Raw genomic sequence first — 25,054 nt, forward strand, 5'->3', positions numbered from 1 at the left:
GGTCGGAATGCTTTACTGCAGTCTGTTCCCAAAACCTCCCTTGCAGCCTTTCCCATCTTGTTAAATCTGAAGCACAACTGTACAAATTGTAACTTATCATTATGTGAGCGAGCTGTCATTTCAAGATGTGTCAATGTTGTTTAATGCAATGAAGATGTAGTATTTTGGATCAGGCAGATGATTTGTGAGCAATATCAGAAAATCACCATGGGATTGAACAATGACTGGTGATTAATTCACATATCACATCGAACAATAATAATATCTGATGCTGAAAGCTGTAGTCCCGAGGATTCCCAGGTGGCAAAAGCTCTAAACTGGCATGTATTAAAGAATGGGAATAAATGTATGCTATGTTTAATATAGACAGCAGTGGTTTAAATGGGCCACACTTTCTGGTGCCTTCACACTGGGAAAATGAGTGGGGGAGTTGCAGTTGAATTTGCAGTATCTCCTGATTTACAACATGCCCTGACAATTTACTACAGAGGCCGAAATCTTATATAGGAATATTAATAGTGTATCAGAGTGTCATTCTCACCTCTCACACAGAAAGTTTGTGATTCAACAGTTGCTTGCATATAAATATATTTTAGTCAAATACTGATAGAGTTCTGCACTGTTGAGGGGTCAGTGCTGAGGGAGCCCTGTACTGTTAGAGGGTCAGTGCTGAGGGAGCGCTGCACTGTCAGAGGGTCAGTGCTGAGGGAATGCCGCACTGTCGGAGGGTCAGTGCTGAGGGAGCACCGCACTGTCAGAGGGTCAGTGCTGAGGGAGCACCGCACTGTCAGAGGGTCAGTGCTGAGGGAGCACCGCACTGTCAGAGGGTCAGTGCTGAGGGAGCGCTGCACTGTCAGAGGGTCAGTACTGAGGGAGCGCTGCACTGTCAGAAGGTCAATGCTGAGGGAGCGCCGCACTGTTGGAGGGTCAGTGCTGAGGGAGTGCTGCATTGTCAGAGGGTCAGTGCTGAGGGAGCGCCGCACTGTCGGAGGGTCAGTGCTGAGGGAGCGCCGCACTGTCGGAGGGTCAGTCCTGAGGGAGTGCCCCACTGTCGGAGGGTCAGCGCTGAGAGAGTGCCGCACTGTCAGAGAGTCAGTGCTGAGGGAGTGCCTCACTGTCGGAGGGTCAGTGCTGAGAGAGTCTTGCACTTACGGTGGGTCAGTACCAAGGGAGTGCTACACCTATGTGTCAGATAGATAGCACAATAACATCTCTACTTCTTCATGGTGCTAAGGAAATTCAGCATTTCAGGTGAGGGGGAAAATCTTAAAAGGTACCTAAGGGTCAACCTTTTCATGCAGAGGGTGGTACGTGTATGGAATGAGCTGCCAGAGGAAGTGGTGGAGACTGGTACAATTACAGCATTTAAAAGACATCTGGATGGCTACATGAATAGGAAGGGTTTGGAGGGATATAGGCCAAGTGCTGGCAAATGGGCTCAGATTAATTTACAATATCTGGTCGGCATGGACGAGTTGGACTGAAGGGCTTCCATGCTCTACATCCTTATGACTCTATATCTGTTAAGACTCTAACAAAGTTTTATAGAAGCACCATAGAAGGCAGTCTATCTGGATACATCACAGCTTGGTACGGCAACTGCTCTGCCCAGGACCATAAGAAACTACAGAGAGTTGTGAACCCAGCCCAGTCCATCATATAAGCCAACCTTCCATCCATTGACTCCATCTATACTTCTCGTTGCCGTGGAAATAATTAAAACATATAAGACATCAGACAGTTACATAGGATGTACATTGAAAGGCTTTTTCCTCTGATGGCGATGGCTAACACAAGGGGACATAGCTTTAAATTGATAGATATAGGACAGATGTCAGAGGTAATTTCTTTACTCAGAGAGTAGGAGGGGTGTGGAATGCACTTCCTGCAACAGCAGTAGATGCGCCAACTTTAAGGGCATTTAAATGGTCATTGAATAGACATATGGATGAGAATGGAATTGTGTAGGTTAGATGGGATTCAGACTGGTTTCACAGATTGGTGCAACATCAAGGGCCGAAGGGCCTGTACTGTGCTGTAATGTTCTATGTTCTAATACCAAAGACCCCTCCCACCCCAGTTATAATCTCCCCTAACCTCTTCCATCAGGCAGAAGACACAGAAGCTTGAACTCATGCACCAACAGGTTCAAGAACAGCTTCTTCCCTGCTGTTACTAAACTGAATAATGGACCTCTCTAATTTCAAATCTAATGTGATCTCACTCTTTGTGCACCTTCTCTGCAGCTGTAACATTGTATTCCTCACTCTGCTCCATTACCCTGATGTACTTTGTATAGTATGGGTTGCCTGGACTGCATGCAAACAAAACTTTTCACTGTAGCTAGGTACATGTGACAATAATCAAATCAAATCAAATCAAATAAGGTAGGTGTTGAAGGATCTTGCTTGTTGATTGCTCCAGGGTATGTCTCCTGAGGGTTTCTGACAACGCAGGGATATGTGAATTTTGTCAACTCTTGGATATCAGAGTGTGCTTTTGAAAGCATTAAATTACATTGTTGGGTAGAGTTTTAATATTTATTTGAAAGAGAACTTGTTTTGAAAGCTGTTGGTTTTTTGAGGCTTTCCTCGGCCTGTAGTTATCCAGGGAGTAGAGATGAATGACTTCATCAGGAATGCTGCATTGGTGTTGGTCAGAGGATTGGGGCAGTTGTTGGTCATGAGGAGGTGCAGCTTTCAGATCTTTAGCAAGGAGCAAGACAGCAAGGAAAAGGGAACAAGGGGAAAATGTGTGCAACCCTCCCCTTGTTTGATGTGTGAGTTAATGCAGGAACAGCTCAGGAGCTTAATGTCTGAGAAAAGCCCACATAGCCGCTGGTGATTCCAAATGGCTGGTATGAAGCATAAAGCTGCAGACTAAAAGTCTCTTTTGTGTAATAGATTCCTGATACAAGTGGAAGATTCTCACTCCCTCTTATCTCTACATCTGTCAGTAAAATATTACATAATGATTTACCAGGTTATTGCATTAGGTAGCAGCTGCGCTGGATCAGATTTCTTAATTCCTCCTAAATTGTAATTACAGATTTATTCCAGTCTGATCTGAACTCTCCGGTGCACATGAAGACTTGTGATAAACACAAACAACATCACCATTTCCAAACAGTCAAATTCCTCTCCTATTCCTTCATCTTCTGATAAATAAACTGCCTTTGATATCCTGACCAATCTTGTGTGGTCATGACAGATCTGTTGTTTCTTGTTGTGGTTCTGTTCGCCGAGCTGGGAATTTGTGTTGCAGATGTTTCGTCCCCTGTCTAGGTGACATCCTCAGTGCTTGGGAGCCTCCTGTGAAGCGCTTCTGTGATCTTTCCTCCGGCATTTATAGTGGTTTGAATCTGCCGCTTCCGATTGTCAGTTCCAGCTGTCCGTTGCAGTGGACGGTATATTGGGTCCAGGTCGATGTGCTTATTGATTGAATCTGTGGAGGAGTGCCATGCCTCTAGGAATTCCCTGGCTGTTCTCTGTTTGGCTTGTCCTATAATAGCTGAAAATGTGTTGCTGGAAAAGCGCAGCAGGTCAGGCAACATCCAAGGAGCAGGAGAATCGACATTTCGGGCATGAGCCCTTCTTCAGGAATGAGGAGAGTGTGCCAAGCAGGCTAAGATAAAAGGTAGGGAGGAGGGACTTGGGGGAGGGGCATTGGAAATGCGATAGGTGGAAGGAGGTTAAGGTGAGGGTGATAGGCCGGAGTGGGGGTGGGGTCGGAGAGGTCAGGAAGAAGATAGCAGGTTAGGAAGATGGTGCTGAGTTCGAGGGTTGGGACTGAGACAAGGTGGGGGGAGGGGAAATGAGGAAACTGGAGAAATCTGAGTTCATCCCTTGTGGTTGGAGGGTTCCTAGGCAGAAGATGAGGTGCTCTTCCTCCAGCCGTCGTGTTGCTATGGTCTGGCGATAGAGGAGTCCAAGGACCTGCATGTCCTTGGTGGAGTGGGAGGGGGAGTTGAAGTGTTGAGTCACGGGGTGGTTGGGTTGGTTGGTCCGGGTGTCCCAGAGGTGTTCTCTGAAACTTGCGGAACGTTTCAAGCCCACACTGACTCTCTGAAAAGCATCCCACTCAGACCTACCCGATCCCTGTAACATTGTATTTCCCATGGCTAACCTACCTAACCTGCACATCTTTGGACTGTGAGAGGAAACTGGGGCACCCAGTGGGGACTCTCACAGATGTGGGGAGAATGTGTAAACTTCACACAGACACTTGCCCAAGGGTGGAATCAAACCTGCATCCCTCATGCTATGAGATAATAGTGGCTAACTACTGAGCCACTGTACTGCCCCATGGTGACCCTCAGGTTAAACTGCCTGCAGTCCTCTCTCTTGCTCATGAAAGATCATCCCTATGGTCTGGTGAGACTATGGTGACTTTAACTGACATGTGAATCCAGTCATACAGCAACTCTCGACATTCCTCTGGAATGGCCAAGTGAATCATTCAGTTCTGACTCAAAATGTTGACTCTTTTCTCTCTGTACAGATGCTGCTAGATCTGCTGAGTTTCTCCAGCATTCTCTTTGTTGTTTTAGGGAATCACTCAGTCATATTGAAGATGGCAGCTCATCACAGCCTTCCCAAGTCAATCAGGGTCAGGGAATAAACAGTAATGATCCTTATATCCAATGAACAACAATGAAATATCAAGTTCCAAGTCACTATCTATCTCTAGGCGTTAAGACTTGTTAGCAGTCGAACCGTTATTTTATAGAGCTCTGTTATTAAAGTATAAATTAGGGTTTACTCATGGGGTGGTCCTGGGTTAACTGCTAAGACATTGAGGAAATGAGACTTCATACTTAAATAGTTAACACACCTTAAAGTAAGGAAAATGTTCAGTCATGAAGTTGTAGATCTCACTCACAGGCAAACTTCCAGCTTTACTGTTCCTCAGTGCCATGAAGATGAGAATGCTATAGAGAGAGAAATGTAGAGTTAGTGTTTAATATTTATTCAAGATCAAATTCACATCCCTACCTCGATACAAAAGTTAAAAAAACCCTGCAATTTCTGGAAATCTGAAATGAAACTGCACAATGCTGGGAAATGTTCAGCAGGTCAGGCAGCAGCAGTGTGAAAAGAGAGAGACAGAGTTTACGGGCAGAATTTTATGAAACCAAATGGGTGACATGGGCAGAAATGAAAACAGACATATCCTTGCCTCCAGCCCCATCACATGGTGCTGTATCAATCACACAGTGACCAGTTCGCCAGGAGGAAAGTTGGCTGTGGAGAAGCCCAGAATTGAAGAGTGTGGTACTGGAAAAGCACAGCCGGCCAGGCAGCATCCGAGGAGCAGGAGATTCGATGTTTCAGGCGTAAGTCCTTCATCAGGAATGAGGCTTGTGGGCCAAGAGGGCTCGACATGGACATCTCCTACAAACCCACTGACTCCCACAGCTACCTGGATTACACCTTCTCCCACCCTGCCTCCTGTAAAAATGCCCAATTCATTGCATCTATTTCTAGGAGGATCAATTCCAGCACAGAACATCCCAGATGGCCTCCTTCTTCAAAGATCACAATTTCTCCTCCCATGTGGTTGATGATGCCCTCCAGTGAATCTTCTCCACTTCCCGCAGACTGCCCTTGAACCCCACCCCTCCCAGTGCAACAAGGATAGAACCCTCCCCGGTCCCCATCTTCCACCCCACAAACCTCTGCATACATTGCACCATTCTGCGCCATTTCCACCTCCTACAAACAGAACCCACCACCAGGGATATATTTCCCTCCCCTCCCCCATCAGTGTTCCAGAGAGACCATTCCCTCCATGACTCCCTTATCAGATCCATGCCCCCACCAACCCACCCTCCCCTCCCGGCACTTTCCCCAGCCACTGCAAGAAATGCAAAACCAGCGCTCACACCTCACCCCTCACCTCCATCCAAGGCCCCAAAAGATCCTTCCACATTCATCAGAAATTTACCTGTACCTCTACCAATGTCATCTACTGTATCCATTGCACCCGATGTGGTCTCCTGTACATTGGGGAGACAGAGCACCAACTTGTGGATTGTTTCAGAGAACATCTCTGGGACACCGGCACCAACCAACCACACTGCCCTGTGGCTGAACACAAAATACCTCTCCCATTCCCCAAGGACATGCAGGTCCTGGGCCTCCTCCATCGCCAAACCCTAACCACCTGACACCTGGAGGAAGAACGCCTCACCCTCTGCCTTGGGACCCTGCAACCACACGAGGTCAATGCCCATTTCACCAGTTTCCTCATCACCCCTCCCCACATCTTATCCCAATGCCAACCTCCCAACTCGACAGTGCCCTCTTGACCTGTCTATCTTCCTTCCCATCTATCCGCTCCAGCCTCCCCTCTGACCTATCACCTTCACCCCCACCTCCATCCACCTATTGCACTCTCAGCTATTTTCTCCCTATCCCCAACCCCCTCCCATTTACCTCTCCATCCCCGAGGCTCCTTCATTCCTGATGAAGGACTTATGCCCAAAACATCAATTCTCCTGCTCCTTGGATGCAGTCTGACCTGCTGTTTTTCCAGCACCACACTCTCGACTCTAATCTCCAGCATCTGCAGTCCTCACTTTTTCCTTGGAGGTTGAAGCCCAGAGCAGGCTGATAGGTGATAATGGGGTTCAGGGGAAACCTATAGCAAGTGGGAGGTTTACCAGGACATGAGCAATAAGATGCTGCTTGGGAAGAGGTCCTCCAGAAAACAAGGTAAAAGTGAAGTGCAGAGGAACTACCACAATCCTGTTAGATCCATCATGTCCCACTTGCTGTGAGAGACTGAAGGCAGCTCACATCCAAGGGCTTACAGAGAGTCACCCTTAACAATGGGTGAGGAGCACTCACAGACAGCCGCACAGTTTTATAATAATTGCTGATGTACCCTCCTGCAGGCTGTCAGCAAAGCTGAGCAGGTCCACTTCCTAAAGCTGGGATTTCCTTATCTAGCAAAGAAACCCAATGGGAGCTGCATAGGACTGCGCTGCGAGAAAGCAATAACTGACTGGTTTGATCACATGGAATACAATGAGAACTAGCCAGTTGGATACAGAACTTGAAGGTAGAAGACAGAGGGTGGTGGTGGTGGTGGTGGTGGTGGGTTACTTTTCAGACTGGAGGCCTGTGACCAGTGGTGTACCACAAGGATCAATGCTAGGTCCACTGCTTCTTGTCATTTATAGAAATGATTTGGATCTGAACATAGGAAGTATAATTAGTAAGTTTGCAGATGACACTAAAATTGGAGATGTTGTGGAGAGCAAACAAGTACAACGGGATCTTGATCAGATGCGCCAATGGGTTGAGGAGTGGCAGACAGAGTTTAATTTAGATAAATGCAAGGTGTTGCATTTTGAAAAGGCAAATCAGAGCAGTTATACGCTTAATGGTAAGGTCCTAGGGAGTGTTGCTGAACAAAGAGACCGTGGAATGCAGGTTCATAGCTCCTTGAAAGTGGAGTCGCAGATGGATAAGATAGTGAAGAAGGCATTTGGTCTGCTTTCTTTTATTGGTCAGAGTATTGAGTACAGGAGTTGGGAGGTCATGTTGCAGCTGTACAGGACATTGGTTAGGCCACTTTTAGAATACCACATGCAATTCTGGTCTCCCTCCTAAAGGAAGAATGTTTACAGAAAGGATTTACAAGGATGTTGCCAGGATTGGAGGGTTGAAATATAAAAACTGGCTGTGTCGGAGGATGAGGGGTGACCTTCTAGAGGTTTATAAAATCATAAAGGGCATGGATAGGGTTATCAGACAAGGTCTTTTTCCTGGGGTGGGGGAGTCCAAAACTGAATGGCACAGGTTTAAGATGAGAGTAGAAAGATTTAAAAGGGACCTAAGGGGCAACTTTTTCACACAGAGGGCGATGTGTGTATGGAATGAGCTGCCAGAGGAAGTGGTGGAGGCTGGTACAATTACAATATTTAAAAGGCATCTGGATGGGCACATGAGTAGGAAGGGTTTGGAGGGATATGGGTCAAGTGCTGGCAGGTGGGACTAGATTAGCTTAGGAGATCTAGTCGGCATGGACGGGCTGGATGGAATGATCTGTTTCCGTGCTGTACAGCTCTATGACTCTGTGACCTTCAACATTTTGTGTTGTGTATGTGTGTGTGTGTGTGTGTGTGTGTGTATATGTGTGTGTGTGTGTGTGTGTGTGTGTGTGTTGGGGGGGAGCGGCGGTGGTGGGTGGGTGGGATGTGTGTGTGTGGGGTGGGTGGGTGAGGCGTTGGGTGGAGTGTGTGGGGGGGTTGTGAGGGGATGTGGGGTTGGGTGGGTGGGTGTGGGTTTGGGTGGGGGGGAATGTGTGTGTGTGTGTGGGGGGAGTGGTGTGGTGGGTGGGTATGTGTGTGGTTGGGTGGGGGGGATGTGTGTGTGTGTGTGGGTGGGTGGGTGTGGGGTTGGGTATGGGGGAATGTGTGTGTGGGGGGTGGGGGGTTGGTGGGTGTGGGGGGGGATGTGTGTGGGTTTGTGTGTGTGTGTATGTGGGGGGGCAGTGGTGGGTGGGTGGGTGTGGGGTTGGGTGGGGTTGATGTGTGTGTGTTTGTGTATGTGTGTGGGGGCGGTGGTGGGTGGGTGTATGTGGGGTTGGGTGGGGGGGTATGTGTGTGTGGGGGTAAGTGGGTGTGGGGCATGGGTGGGTATGGGGTTGGGTTGGGTGAATGTGTGTGTGTGTGTGGGAGGTTGGTGGGTTGGTGGGTGTGGGGGGATGTGTGTGTGTTTGTGTGTGTGTGTGGGGGGCGGTGGTGGGTTGGGTGGAGGGGATGTGTGTGTGTGTGGGCGATGTGTGTGTGTGTGTGGGCGATGTGTGGGTGTGTGTGTGCGATGTGTGTGTGTGTGTGTGGGCGATGTGTGTGTGTGTGTGTGTGGGCGATGTGTGTGTGTGTGTGTGTGTGTGTGTGTGTGTGGGTGATGTGTGTGTGTGTGTGGAGGGGGACGGTGGTGTGCGGGTGGGTGTGGGGTTGGGTGGGTGGGTGTGGGGTTAGGTGGGGGGATGTGTGTGTGTGTGTGTGTGTGTCTGGTGTGTGTGTGTGTGTGTGTGTCTGCATGTCCACAATGGCACCTGAAGTTATCTCATAACATCATTACACATGGGAGCATTCAGCCTATCAAGCCGACTCTGCCTTTTGATAAGAGGATGCCTATTTTCCTGTGGCCTCAACTCCATTTTCTTGCCTATCACTTATAACATCAACTCTCTTGTTGATGAAAATCTGCCTATGTCAGCCTTGAAAATATACAATGACCCAACCTCAACGCTGTGTGGGGAGGAGAATTCCAAACACTCAGTTCGCTGAGAGAATAAATCTCTTCTCACCGACAATAGCAGACCTTTTACAGTATTCAGAAATTGTTCCTCCTAGTTCTAGGTTGCCTAAGTGGTTAGGGTATGAATGGCACATAGGAACACCTTGAAAATATACTCTGGACACAATCATGGAGTCAGTATTCAGGACCATCATTAAAATTACCTGTACGAGTAAATGGGTTTGGGGTAAAGCAGATGGTGAGATTCCTGGGCAACATGAGGTGTATTTCTCTGATAGAGGTACTGATCAGTAGGAGGACAGGCCCTGGGGTAACTGGGAATGCCAGAGTACTGTAAAACAAATACAAATTCACAATCAATCACTTCTGGACTCAATAAAACAATGACTTGAATCTACATGGACCTGTATAATATGTCTCAACAAAAGCCTACAGTTTCTTCACTTGCAACAGGTAAATTACTCTGAAACTCCATACCACCATCAATACCTTTGTTATCTCCAGATGGCATTATTTAGTGACCCTCCTAGCTAACCTCCACTTGGCCACTTATGCAAATTTGAACTTACCTAAACATTTGTGACTCATTTCCTATCTCACTTGAAGTTCTGTTCACCCAAAACTCCTCTCTACTTGCTGACTTACGCTGGCTCCCCTTACAGCAATGTCTCAATTTTAAAATACTTATTCCTGTTTTCAAATGCTTGTATGTTCTCAGCCCTTCCATCACTAATGTTTCCCAGCCCTGCAATCCTGTCACCTTTTTGCACTCATTTCATTCTAGCCTCATATGCTTTTAATAACTCTGCCAGTGATTGCTCCGCCTTCACTTGCTTGGGTCCTGAATGCTAGAATTCCCTCCTGAAACCTCTGTCTCTCTAACTCTCTCATCCTTTAAGAAAGACTTGAAACCTTCCTCTACGAAAGCAAAAGGTTCACCTGTCTTAATATCTTGGAATATGCTTTGGGGTTTCAATTGCTTGCTCCTTCTCCTAGGGAGGAGCTTGAGGTTGTAATTATGTTAAAGAGCCTTTGGTGCTGGTCTCCCCAGGGTGACTGTACCTGCTGTTGGAGAGCTGGAATGGAGCAGTAGATGGGTTGGGCGTGTGGATGATGGCACAGCAGTTCATGTCCCACCTGCTCAATCCTATGTCCAGGCAGATTGTTACTTTCATATTTGGGATTCGGAATCTGTAAGAAGATAGAGACCACAAGTCTATAAGATAAAGGAGCAGACTTAGGCCATTCAGCCCATCAATTTGAGCATGGCTGGTATGCTCCTCAATCCTATTCTCCTGTCTTCTCCACAAGATGTGGTTGAGTCTTAACTGTCCTCTGGGTAATTAGTATGGATAATAAATGCTAGTCTAGCTAGTGACACCCACATACCCTGAACAGGTATTCTTTGACCCTCCCCCAACCAATCAAGAACATATCCATCACTGTCTTAAAGATACTCAATGATTTGACCTCCACAGCCCTCTGTGGCAATGATTTCCACACATTCACTACCTTCTGGCTGAAGAAATTAATTTTCATCTTAGTTCTAAAGGGTCATTCCTTTACTCTGAGGCTGAGCCCTTGGATCCTAGTCTCTCCTAGTAGTGGAAACATCTTTTTCACATCCACTCAATCCAGGTCTCTTAGTATTCTGTACATTTCAATCGGATCCCCCCTCATCCTTCTAAACTCTATTGAGACCCAGAGTTCTCAAGCGATCTCATATAGGCGAAAGTGAGGACTGCAGATCAGAGTCTAGATTAGAATGGTGCTGGAAAAGCACAGCAGGTCAGGCAGTATCCGAGGAGCAGGAAAATCGACATTTCCTGATGAAAGGCTTTTGCCCAAAACGTTGATTTTCCTGCTCCTCAGATGCTGCCTGTCCTGCTGTGCTTTTCCAGCACCACTCTGATCTAGAAGCAATCTCATATGCCAAGCCCTTAGTTCTGAGGATCATTCCTGTATACCTTCTCTGGACCCTGTCCGAGGCCAGCACATCCTTCCTTAAGTATGGGCCTAACACCGCTCACAATATTCCAAATGCAATCTGATCAAAACCTGTACAGCCTCAGTAATTCATACCTGCTCTTGTATTCTAGCTCTCTTCAAATGAATGCTAACATTGCATTTGCCTTCCTAACTTCCAACTGAACCTGCATGTTGACATTAAGAGAATCCTGAATCAGGATTCCTTGGTGCTTCAGATTTCCAAAGTTCTTCTCCAATTAGAAATTATCCACACCTGTATTCTTCCCACCAAAGTATATAACCTCACACTTTCCCACTTTATCGGCTATCTGCCACTTCTTTTCCCACTCTCCTAACCCATCTAGGTCCTTCTACAGCCTCATCACTTCCTCAACACTGTCCATCCACCAATTTTTGTGTCATCTGCAAATACAGGAACAATACCCTCAGTTCATTTGTCCAGATCGTTAGTACATAACGTGAATAGTTGTGGTCCCAGCACTGATCCCTGAGGAACTCCACTAGTCACCAGCTGCCATCCTGAAAAAGACCCCTTTATCCATACCCTGTGCCTTCTGCCAGTCAGCCAATCCTCTATCCATGCCAGCACCTTGTCCCTAACACCATGGGTTCTTACCTTATTTAGTGGTCTCCCATGTTATTCTTGTCAAAGGCCTTCTGGAAATCTAAACACATCACAGCCAATGGCTCATATTTGTCTACCACGATAAAAACCAGGAATGAAGCATGTGGCCTGGTGAAAGGGAGAGCTTTTCCCTTGAGGAGCAGGCTAGCCAAAGGATAATATAATCACTGATGATTCTCTGTATGTTGACAACCTCGAGTTTACAGTAAAATAGGGAGACCTCAGTGCTTCCACACAAATACAGCCACAAAATGGGGCAATTGAATGATGAGGTCCTGATCAGTTTGCCCTCACCCTTTTCCCAGCACCAACAGGGCCTAGGGGCTACATTGCTGCTTTGACTGAGTGGATGGACTATAGCATTGCCAGTTAACTAGCACCTGTGAGGCCAGAAAATGATTTGGCATATTCATCCAGTTGGTTTCCCAGTCAAGGAACTGTATCCTGAGGTTGTTTCAAACACTCCCAGATGCTACAATGACTCATGCCATCTCACTTTAATCTTTTTTCATTTTCACCTTGTTGCCAAAGTTTCCAAATGTTCTGTGAAATGGACCTTCCTGTAAATTCTTGTCCTTTACCTTTCAGGCATTAAGTGTAAGCAGTGTCAATGAGATGCTTTATCAACGTTTTCACAACAAGTCTGCAGTGCACCCTGGGTCATGTTGTGCTGAAGATGTAAATGTTTCACAACAGTATCCATTGTGAACTAATAATTTCAATCCATTTCCAAATTCTGGGAATGTTACATTTATCCAAAGCTGGCTCCGTACTCACCTTGCCATTCTATTTCATTGCGTTGTCTTTCAACAGATTTTCATTTCTGAGGTGAAGTGTGGAGACAGGTTCAAAATCAGGAGAAACCTCCACTCAAATGAAGAATTGTATTCTTTTAGGTTTATTACATACTCAGAGATGGAACAATGCCAAATTTGAGTTTGGGGAGGTGTTTCTGAGGCTGTTAAGGACATTCTGAGCCCCAACTCCAGGACCACAATTACATATCACTGGGCAGCAATTCACTGTCTGGAACCCTAGGTATTTACCGTCAAGTAAAATGTTATAATTCCAATGGACTGCAGTTCTTTGACAACATTTAGCTCTCATTCATTCAGAACCATTCAACATCTAATCTCACCAAATCACATTCAACTGAACCGTAACAAGCACAGATAATCACAGCCCTGGGGGATTCCTATCTCTCACTGTGTCTATCAATGCAGGAGCAGTGCTGATACCCCCATGTGAACATCTCAAAATGCTGTAATCCTTCTGCAGGCAAAAGGTGTGCACAGCCAGTGTCAGTGTGTACCATTTGGGTGAGGGATGGTGTGCCTGACATAAGGTGTGTGACCTTTATCGAGGAACAGGCTGCCCATTGGTAGGGCAACAAAGAGCAGTGTACGTGTGCTGACGGGAAGATAGGATCAGTCCGGCTAGCCAGTGAAGAAGCCTCTATTCTGCTCCTGCCAGACATCAACATCTTCATGACACTTTAGGCAAGGATGATACATCCTGACATTAATGAATCTTTATGTTTATCTCTGCAACTCTGGAACAGAGCATCAGGCAAAGGCCAGCCCCAGCCCCAAGAGGCGTTCTCTCAGCTTTACGTCAGGAGGAGCCCCCGGGACCTCAGTAGATGCTACCTTAGACTTTCCTCCCCATCTCCACCATTGCAAAGACAGAGACATTCACCTTTGGTGGGTGTGGACTCAGGGCTCTGACAAACAACATCAGTGGGTTTGCTGCTGACTGACAAGATTCTGTGGGTTCAGGCATAAGCAACACGGGTTACACACAGCCATCTCACAGTGGAGGGGAATTAGTAACAGCTTGCACTGGCATTCACTGGTGCACACAGCAAGAACATGGCTCGATGGTTAGCATTGCTGCCTGTCAGTGCCAGGGACTCAGGTTTGGTTCCACCCCTTGTCTGGAGTTTGTCCATTCTCCCCATGTTTGTGTGAGTTTCCTCCAAGTCCTGTTTTCTTCCACAGTCCAAAGATGTGCAGTTTAGGTAGATTGTCCATGCTGAATTGCCTGCAGTGCCCTTGGGTGTGCAAGCTAGGTGGCTTAGCCATGGGAAATGCAGAGTTGGGAGGGTAGAGGGATCTATCTGGGTGGGATGCTCTTCGAAGGATCGGTGAGGACTCTGAGTGGACTCGAGGGATTCAGTTGTAGGAGACTATGCCATGAAGATGATATACCAAAGGTGTAGAATAATCTGATTTCATGGATAAACAAAAATCTGGCAGGTGGAGCATATAGTGGGAAAATCTGAAGTTCTTTACTTTGGCAGGGAAGATTGAAAAGGTTTAGAAGAGGAACAACTGCCACATTCTAAAATGCAGTGTGATCGAAATGCTCCAGTGCTTGAGTCAAAGGCTAATGTAATTATACCCTTTGTCATGGGAGAACTTGAACATCAAGGTAAGGATGTAATGCTTCAATTATGAAGAGTATTGATGATCATTCCAGCCGATGTGCAGGTCAGGTGAATTGGCCAAGCTAAATTGTCCATGGTGTTAGGTCCATTAGTTGGGGTAAATGCAGGGGAAATGAGTCTGGGTGGGTACTCTTCAGAGGTCGGTGTGGACTTGCTGGGGCAAAGGCCCTGTTTCCACACTGTGGGGAATCTAATCTAAGCAGCTTCTGGAATAATGTGTATATTTAAGTGTCCTTAATTTAGGAAGGTTGTAATTGCATTAGGGGGCAGTTCAGAGGAGGCTTACGAGATTGATACTTGCAGTGAACTGATTATCTTGGGAGGAAAGATTGGACAGGCTGGGCTGATTTGTGTGAAGATCATCCTCAGATGGTGATGACCAGCACAAGGGGACATAGCTTTAAATTGAGGGGTGACAGATATAGGACAGATGTCAGAGGTTGTTTCGTTACTTACTAGTAGGGTCGTGGAATGCCCTGCCTGTAACAGCTGACTCGCCAACTTTAAGGGCATTTAAATGGTCATTGGATAAACATATGGAATTGTTTAGGTTAGATGGACTTCAAATTGGTTCACAGGTTGGCATAACATTGAGGGCCGAAGGGCCTGTAATGTGCTGTAATGTTCTATTGATTTAACATGGGAGAAATAATATACCACAGCCAGCCCTGGTATCTGGGACACAGTGATTCGAGACCCCTATAGAGAATCGTGGCCAGGTTCATCCCTCATAGGCAATACTACAGCGAGGCTGTGAGTCCTTTGCTTGATTTGTATTAGTGACTGAAGTTCTGTTTGTAAATCAGTGTTCAATCTCAGTTCCAGGACAATTCTGCAGGAGTTCCTCAGGGTAGTGTCCTAGGCCCAACTATCTTTAACTACATCATCAATGGCCTTCCTTCCATTGGGTTCATCATAAGGTCCAAAGTGGGGATGTTCGCTGATGATAGCACCATGTTCAGCACCATTTGTGACTCCTCAGATACTGAAGCAGGCCATATTCAAATGTAACAAGTTCTGGACAATATCCAGGTTTGGGCTGACAAGTGACAAGTAACATTTTGCACCACACAAATACCAGGGAATGACGATCACCAATAAGAGACAATCTAATCACTGCTCCTTGATGTTCAATGGTGTACCATCACTGAATTCCCCACTACCAACATCCACAGCCTTCTCCTAAGATTGCCAGCATCAACACAACAGCTGAAAGCAGTGGGTGCTGCAATGATGTGTCTCCCAACAACATTCCAGCAATAGTCCTGAAGACTTGTGCTCCAGACCTTGTCGCTCCCCCAGCCATGCAGTTCCAGTGCAGTTACAAAACTGGCATCTACCCAACAATGTGGAAATTGCCCAGGTATGTCCTGCATGTAAAATGCAGGACAAATCCAACCCGGCCAATTACTGGTCCATCAGTTTATTCTTGATCGTCAGTAAAGTTGTGAAAAGGGTTGTCGGCACTATCAGGTGAGATTAGAGTGGTGCTGGAAAAGCACAGCAGTTCAGGTAGCATCCGAGGAGCAGGAAAAATCGACATTTCAGGCAAAAGCCCTTCATCAGGAATGTTAATGAGAACATGTAAGGGCCATCTATGTAACTGGTATAGTTTTGGTGGTTGATAAATGTCTGTGTTTGCTCTGACAGTCAATCAGAAATGAGCAGTAATAGTCTGGCAACTATAAATTGTTCATGATGATTGTTGGACAAGAAACATGTGCCTCCAAGCATATACTTAAAGAGAATCAGTAATAACTATACCCAAGACAAAGATCACCTCAACAATTGATTGGAGTCACAGCTGGTACATTGGAAGATGATTGTGGTTGTTGGGAATCAGTCATCTTAGCTCCAGGAGATCTCTGCAGGAGTTCCTCAAGATAGTGTTCTAGGTCCAACCATCTTCAGCTGCTTCATCAATGACCTTCTTTCCATCATAAGGTCAGTAACAGGGATGGTCGCTGATGATTACACAATGTTCAGCACCAGTTCATGACTCCTCAGATACTGAAGACAATATCCAGACTGACACATGGCTAGTAACATTCGTGCCACACAAATGCCAGACAATGACTATTTCCAACAAAGGAGAACCTAACCATTGCTCCTTAAAATTCATTGGTGTTACAATTGTTGAATCCCTAACTCTATTAACATCCTGAAGGTTACCAGAATCTGAATTGAACCAGACAGAGAAATACTGTAGCCACAAGAACAGGTCAGAGACTTGAAATTCTGTGATTAGTAACCAGGCATGAATCAGGAATGTGATGGAATACTCTTCAAAACACCATCCAGAGAAAGCAGCCTGTTTGATTGGCACCACGTCCTTAAACATCCACTCCCTCCACCATCGACACGCAGTAGCAGCAGTGTGTACTAACAAAAGATCTGCTGCAGAAATTCATGAAGTGTCCTCTGACAGCACTTTCCAAACCCATAATCACTTCCATCTGTAAGAACAAGGGCAGCAGAGACATGGGAACACCGCCATCTGAAAGATCCCCTCCAAGTCTCTCACCACCCTGACTCGGAAATATTTGGTGTTGCTAGATCAAAATCCTGGAAATCCCCTCTCCATCTGAACTAGGGGCAATTAGGAGTGGGCAATAAATGCTGGCCCAGATAGAGATGCCCACATCCCACGAACAAATGAACAATAAAGATATGCGTTGCTTCTTTCCTGAGTAACTGTGTCAGGACAGTCAGCTACACTGCAAGTTCCATCTCATCCACATTGTGCAACATTCCAGATGATGTAATTCTTTCTTGTTAAGAGACTCTGGCTGTAAAAAGCCCCTGTTCCACTCTTTGCCTGAATACGCACTTTGCTGTCTTTCCAGGTAACAGGAGCTCGTACAAACACGACTGATATTGTTTGAGTCAAAAATGGTTTAAACTTGGACAGGATATCACTGCTTTTATGAAGCACATCAAGTGAATGTGTTTGAGATTTCTTTTGTTTTAATGGGAATTGGATAAGTGTTGAGCTCAAGTCAGTAATAACTTCCTGCATCTGAATGCTTCATTCCGATTACTCATAATCTGCTGTTTCTAGTCATAATGGAGGACGCCAGACTTAACGTTTATTCAAAAAGTCAATCACAGGAAGGAGACTTCATGTTACTGATATTTTGAAGACAAGAGCTAAAATCTTATGATATTATTTAAGATTTAGTGTATAGTAGAAACTGTTACTTCAGTTGTATTGCTACACAACTACAGTCTGTTGTAATTGTTTGCCTAGTACAGCCATGATGTAGAATGGTGGAGCAGGCTTGAAAAGTTGAATGGCTGACTCCTCCTCCTTTGTGTTCCTACCACTGACTGTACTCCCTGTAACCCGAGGAAAGTCAAGCATTCTACAACTTAATAATTGCACAGCACAATTTAACAGGGCAGTCTTTTTAGCCTGTAATATCAACAAATAAGTTAATGTGGGAAATTAATGTCATGCAACTAATCAAAACAAAACAAAGAATTGCAGATGCTGAAAATCTGAAGCAAAAATGGAAATTGCAGGGGAAACTCAGCAGGTCTGGCAGCAGCTGTGGAGAGAAACCAGAGTCAATGTTTTAAATGTAGAACCCCCAGTGAGAGTGTTGCATTGTCAGAGTTGCCTTTTTTTTAATGTAGGCTGTAAGCAGTCTAAACCAATAGATGCAGAGCTGGAGAAGCACAGCAGGTCAGACAGCATCGGAGGAACAGGAAGGTTGATGCTTCGGTCTGGGATCCTTCATCAGACAGATGCTGTCGGACCTTCTGTGCTTCTCCACCACCACATCTATTGGCTCTGGCTTCAATCATCTGCAGTCCTTACTGTCTCCACTAAGCAGTCTACCTGCGTTGCTGGAAAAAGATCTCTCTCTATTTCTTCAAGAGCTATGTCAAACATCAGTGTCATGTACCTGATGTCCTGGAAAAATGTAATGTTCAGCCTTAATCCTTGAAGTTACTTTTATTCACACTGTAATTAGCCCTCAATAAAGTGACCATAATATTTTGATTCAGAAGTGAGATGGTACTATTCACTGAGCCTTGGCTGACACCTCCTGGTCAGAGGTTGGTTAAGGAGGAAGTGTCAGATCTTCTTAAACCATATACCTGCAAAGGTAAAGTTTACTCGCAAATGCCGGGAGCAGCAGGTAGAGAGGTTTGGATATTAAGAGACACAGGATCCTCTCAAACTTTGATGTTAAAAGATGAGGAGATATGTACCTCTGAAGGACAATTGCCAGAAAAGGTACTAGTAATGGGAATTTACTGTGAGACAAGAAGTGCTCAATTATGTAGTGTGAGGTTAGAGTGTCCAGTGAAGAGTAGAGAAGTCATGGTAGGAATACTGGACAATCTCTCAGCTCCAGGAACACAATTTGTCCTTGTTAATGATATAGCTGGTTCGCAGGTTGGAGTGCTGCCTACTGTGGTTGAAAAGCCAATGAGCACTCAGGCAACTGAACTATTGCAGGAAACATATCCTGGAATCTTTTCCTGACTGTGTGGTAATGAGGTCACAAAGTCACCAGCTGAAACAGGGGAGATCAAAGAGTATAGAGAAGAATGTTGAAGTGGAATTAGCAGAGACCCTGTTTGATCAGATAGTTGAGATAAAGTAGGAGCAGATAGATGACACAGCAGACATCTTTAGCTCAGATAAATTTATCAAGTTACAGCAGAAAGATCAAAATTTAAAGCAATTGCATCAAAAGGCATACATAGAAAAAGATTCCAAATGTATCCCTGAATATTATTACCTTAAAAATGATGTCCTAATGAGGAAATGGAGACCATCACATATTCAAGCAGATGAGAAATGGGCAGAAAATCATCCGATTGTATTACCAGTGGTACAGAAAGGAGGTCCTCCCACTGGCACATGAGCTACCACTTGGAGGTCGTTTAGGAATGAGGAAAACACAGGCTAAAATACAAAGGCATTTTTACTGGCCTGGATTACACAAGGACATAGTTGAATTTTGCCAAACATGTCATACATGTCAGGTAATTAGAAAACTGCAGGCAGTGATAAAACTTGCACATTTAATACCTATTCCTGCATTTGAGGAACCTTTCACAAGAGTCTTGATTGATTGTGCAGGTCCTCTACCTCAAACAAAAAGTGGGAATCAGTATTTGTTAACAATAATGGATGTGTTGACTAGATTTCCAGAGTCCACTCCATTACGCAAGATCAAGGCAGTAAGGATTATAGAGGAATTACTCAAATTTTTCACTAGATATGGACTACTGACAGAAATACAATCTGATAAAGGGTCAAACTTTACATCAAAATTATTCAAGGAGGTTATGGACAGCTTAAGAAAGCTGTGTTACCCACTGCCCCAGTATTAGCCATGCCTAATTACACAAAACTATTCTCGGTATCTATCGATGCCAGTGATGTAGGTGTCGGTGCAGTTTTCTTGCAGGAAGACAACGAGAAGATAAAAAGGCCTATCGGGCATTGCTCCAGGAAGTTGAACATTCATCACCTGAAATACTCAATGGTTGAGAAGGCGACTTTGAGCTTGGTGTTGCAACATTTCAGTGTTTATCATATACACCGATCATCACCCATTGAGGTTTGTAGAGAAATTTAATGATAAAAATTCCAGACTGTTTAGATGGAGCTTGTTGTTACAGCCATTCAATTTGAAAATTGTGCATGTGGCAGGATGAGAAAATGTAATTGCTGATGCATTGTCAAGACCTGAATGAGAAATGGAGGCTTTCGCTGGTGGGAGGACAACAGACTAAAATGGAATGTATTGGTGCGTGTTTACATGTTTAAAGTCAATGTAATATATTTGTGTGTTTTAGAGCACTGACCAAATTTGTAAGGGCTTTTAAAATGTAGCCAACTTTGGATATTGATGGTTCATTTTTTTAAGGGGGCGGAGGTGTGATGAAGCAGTTCCTTCAATAAGGCTAGGTTGTCCTTGGTTTGTTTTAGAGAGCTTGTAAGTGACCCATGTTCCGAAAAGTCTGAGTTTGGATGGATTTTAGGGCCAATTTATTTACAGCTAACAGATATTGCCTCAGGCAGAAGGCTTTCAAGTTAAAAAAAAAACACTTGTATAATGAAAGGGGAGTGGCTAGTTCTTCCAGCTCACTTTTTTTCTTTGGTTTGGGTTTTTTTTAGCAATAGCAGTGAAGAAAGGTTGTTGGAAGTAAATCCAGCCTGGTACTCTCTCTCTCTCTGACTTCTCTCCTGTATGATCTTGTTTGCTTTTTCCTTTTGTGCCAAGAGGTGGTTATGGGGATTGTTGCAAGTATTTTGGAACAGCATCATTAAGTTGGGATAGTCTGTTGGGTTTTCAGATAGGATAAGTTATTCCGTATTCCATTTTCTGTTCTTTATGTTCATTCAGTAACCTTGTAAGTAAGTTCTATTTTTTTTAAACAAAGTTGTTTGACCAATTGATTCTCTCCTGGAATATCCACTGTACACCTGCTTAAGTCAAATAGCAAAGCTAGGGTCTGGACTACCTTCTTGAAATGTTTTGAGGCGTCTGGCCTGATCCATAACAACACATCGTAGATATTTTTCTGAGATATTGTTACAGATCTCTGGAGCAGGTGGGACCTGAACCCAGGCCGCCTGGCTCAGAGGTAAGGACACTACCACTACCACTGTGTCATAAGGGCACGGGAAGGAAGGTTAGATATTTTCTAATCCCTCTGTTCAGATTTGCTATTATGCATCACAGAAGTAGGCAGGATTTGAACTGAGACAGCCTAGGCCAGGAGGTAGGGACACTACACTGAACCCTCCTTGATGCTTATTGTAAACTGTAACTTTTATAGAGTCAGACAGAAATTGGGTCATCTCACCTGTGCTAGCATCACATGAACATGCCCAGCATTGTGTAAATGACAAACCCGAATCACTGGAACCGCTGATAGTGGAGTTGTGCAAAACTTTAATGTCTCATTTCAGGGGTTCGGGGGATAGGGAAATGTAATTGATCAGGAATATCCCAGCATTGGGAGTTCCTGTCAAATGGCCACAAGTAGACAAACATATGACTGTCGCTGGGGATATGGCTGATCACCCAGGGAGAGGAGAGTTTCACATCCGAGTGTGTTAAGAACTCACTGTGTGTAGAAGGTGCAGTGGCAATTCCACAGACGAGTGTTGAATGTCAGTCTGTTGCTGGTTCAGGAAGGAGTTGTTGTCTAATGATCCTGGAATGTAGTTCATGTCTGCTCGATAACACTATACCTGCTCTCAGAACAGCCTGGTTCACCAGAAAACCTAGAGTTAAATAAAGACACAAGTCAGTTTTATTTATTGTATCAGCATTGATTCTTGTCAGCTTTTGCCCTTTTGCCTTCATTTTCAAATGTAGTTATTCCTTTCTTGAACTCATTCCACGAACACCAGGGACTATCTGTCATCTTGTTCAGATAGTTATTATTCAAACTTGAACCTGTGGAAATGTAGTGATAATGTCACTGGACTGGTAATCCAATAGCTCCAGGCTAATGTTCTGGGCTTGAACCCTACAGATGGTGAAATTTGAATTCATTGATAATCTAGAAGGATCAGCCAGCCTGCACTCTCATGAATACAATCCTAACTGATCTAATCTGTCCTCATACATGAGTCCTGCCATCCCAGCAATCAGCCTGGTAAACATTCACTGCACTCTCTCCGCAGTAAAAAATTGCTTCCTCAGATAACGACACCAAAACTGCACACAATATTCCAGGTGTGCTCTCAACAAGGCCCTTTATAATGCAGCAAGACTTCCCTGCCCCTCTACTTGACTCCACCTGCTCTGAAGGCCAGCATACAATTTGCTTTCTTTACTGCCTGCTGCACCTGCAATGCTTACCTTCAACAACTGATGTACAAGGATACCCAGCTTTCATTGCTCTCAATTTATAGCCATTCAGAAAATAAATCTGCCTTCCAGTGTTTGCTTTTAAAGTGAATAACTTCATATTTACCTCCAGCTGTCATGTAATTACCCACACACTCAATTTTGTCCAAATCACACTGAAGTTTCTCTGCATCCTTGTTACAGTTCACCCACCCACCCACCCAGCTTTGTGTCATCTGCAAATTTAGATTTAATTCCCTCATTCAAATCATTTCTATTGTGAATAGCAGGGGTGCTAGCACTAATCCCTGCAGAATTCCACTTAGCACTTCCTGTTATTTGGAAAGAGACCCATTTATTCATACCTTTTGTTTCCTGTCTGCAATCTAGTTCTCTATCCCTGTTAGGACACCTCTCCCAAATGCATGTGCTTTAATTTTACACATTAATCTCTTATATGGGACTTCGCCGAAAGCCTTTGGAAAGTGGTCAAATAAATCACATCCACCGTCTCCCCTTTATTAACTCTACTATGGAGGTGGTGGCCTAGTGGTATTATCACTGGGTTGTTAATCCAGAGACCCAGGAAATATTCTGGGGACCCGGGTTCGGTGTCCATGATCGAAGCAAATGGAATTTTAATTCAACAAAATCTGGAATTAACAATCTAAGGATGACTACAATTTGATTGCCAGGAAAACCTAATGTCTGTGAGGGAGGGAAATTGCCGGCCTTACATAGTCTGGCCTACATATAACTCCAGACCCATAGCTATGTGGTTGTCTCTCAACTGCCCTCTGAGCAAATAGGGATGGGCAATAAATGTTGGTCCAGCCAGAGATACCCACATCCTGTGAATGAATAAAAAGAATTATATGTTTCAAGAATTCCAGTAGGTTTGTTAAGTGCTTTCACAGCACACCCTGTACCCTGGCCAACATCGCTATCTCAGGCTTGCTGCAGTGCTCCAGAGAAGCTCTGTGCAAGCTGGAATAACAGCACCTCACTTTCCACTTGGGAACCCTGCATCCTTTTGGACTCTATAGAAGCATGAAGGAGGAACTGGGTAGAATTGACTGGGATAGAGGCCGAGTAGGCAAGGCAGTGGAACAGCAATGGCAGGGGTTTCTGGGAGTAATTTAGAAGACACAGCAGAGATTCATCCAAAGGAAAAAGAAGCATAGTACAGGGAAGATAAGGCAACCATGGCTGACTAGGGAAGTCAGGGATAGCATAAAAGCAAAAGAGAAAACATATAATGTGGCAAAGAGCAATGGGAAACCAGAGGATTGGGAAGCTTACAAAGGGGACAACCGAAAAAGAAATAAGGAGGGAGCTGATTAAATAGGAGCGTAAACTTGCCAGTAATATAAAGGAAGACTGTAAGAGTTTCTTTAGACATATAAAAGGCAAAAGAGAGGCAAAAGTGGACATTGGGCTGCTGGAAAATGACGCTGGAGAGATAGCAGTGGGGAATAAGGAAATGGCTGAGGAACTGAATAATTACTTTGTGTCAGTCTTCACAGTGGAAGACACAAGTAATATCCCAAAATTCAAGAGAGTGAGGGGCCAGAGCTGAGTGTAGTGGCCATCACCAAGGAGAAAGTGCTAGAAAAACTGAAGAGCCTGATGGTGGATCAATCACCTGGACCGGATGGTTTCCATCCCAGAGTTCGACGGGAGATAGCTGAAGAGATAGTGGAGGCATGAGTGGTGATCTTCCAGGAATCGCTAGAATCAGGGAGGGTCCCAGAAGACTGGAATTTCACTATTTAAAAAGGGAGTGAGGCAAAAGACAGAAAATTACAGACCGATTTCCCTAACCTCGGTTGTGGGTAAGATCCTGGAATCCATTGTGAAGGATGAGATTTTGGAATACTTGGAAGTGCATGGTAAAATAGGGCAAAGTCAGCATGGTTTCATCAAGGGGAGGTGATGCCTGATAAATCTTCTAGAATTCTTTGAGGAAGTAACGAACAGATTAGACCAAGGAGAGCCAATGGATGTTATCTACATGGACTTCAGAAGGTCTTTGACAAGGTGTCACACAGAAGGCTACTGAGAAAGATAAGGGCCCGTGGTGTCAGAGGCAAGGTGCTAGCATGGATAGAAGCTTGGCTGTTTGGTAGAAAGCAGAAAGTGGAGATAAAAGGATCTTTCTCAGGATGGCAGCCGGTGACAAGTGATGTTCCACAAGGCTCAGTGTTGGGACTACAACTTTTCCCTGTATACGTTAAAGATCTGGATGAAGGAAATGAGGGTATTCCGGCTAAATTTGCAGATGATACAGAGATAGATAGAGGGACAGATGGCAGTGTGGAAGCAGGGAGGCTGCAGAAGAATTTGGACAGGTTAGAAGAGTCAACAAAGAAGTAGCAGATGGAATAGAACGTGGGAAAATGTGAGGTCATGCACTTTGGCAGGAGGAATAGAGGCATGGACCGTTTTCTAAATGGGGAGAACATTCAGTAATGTGAAGTGCAAAGAGACTTGGGAGTTCAAGTCGAGGATTCTTTCGAGGTAAACTTGCAGGGTGAGTCAGTAGTTAGGAAGGCAAATGCAATGATGGCATTCATTTTGAAAGGACTTGAATATAAAAGTGGGGATGTATGTCTGAGGCTCTATAAGGCTCTGGTCAGACCACATTTGGAGTATTGTGCATGGTTTTGGGCCCCATATCTCAGGAAGGATGTATTGACCCTGGAGCGTGTTCAGAGAAGGTTCATGAGAATGGTCCCAGGAATGAAAAGCTTAACATATCAGGAATGTTTGAGGTCTCTGGGTCTGTACCTGATGGAGTTTAAAAGGGTGAGGGGGGGATCGAATTGAAACATACAGAATACTGAATGGCCTGGACAGAGTGGATGTTGGGAAGATGTTTCCA

At 44.9% G+C, this 25,054-nt stretch overlaps 1 protein-coding gene across 2 annotated transcripts in view; it reads right to left on the bottom strand.

The window, feature by feature from the left end:
- The window catches only part of LOC140491647 (forkhead box protein N1-like), an 80,956-nt gene that overhangs the window by 14,335 nt on the left and 41,567 nt on the right, over positions 1 to 25,054 (bottom strand). The window contains exons 2-5 of one of the 2 annotated variants that reach the window (XM_072590107.1): positions 21,441 to 21,599; positions 10,338 to 10,466; positions 9,479 to 9,606; positions 4,882 to 4,930 (exon numbers count right to left, since the gene is read on the bottom strand). In XM_072590107.1, the coding sequence (XP_072446208.1) occupies positions 4,882 to 4,930; positions 9,479 to 9,606; positions 10,338 to 10,466; positions 21,441 to 21,545 (411 nt within the window). In that variant the 5' untranslated portion in view covers positions 21,546 to 21,599. Of the gene's footprint in view, positions 1 to 4,833; positions 4,931 to 9,478; positions 9,607 to 10,337; positions 10,467 to 21,440; positions 21,600 to 25,054 lie in introns of both variants that reach the window. The other variant, XM_072590106.1, reaches the window with a different exon arrangement.

Source organism: Chiloscyllium punctatum, chromosome 19 (genome assembly GCF_047496795.1).
Source record: "Chiloscyllium punctatum isolate Juve2018m chromosome 19, sChiPun1.3, whole genome shotgun sequence".
NCBI classification, from domain to species: Eukaryota; Metazoa; Chordata; class Chondrichthyes; order Orectolobiformes; family Hemiscylliidae; genus Chiloscyllium; species Chiloscyllium punctatum.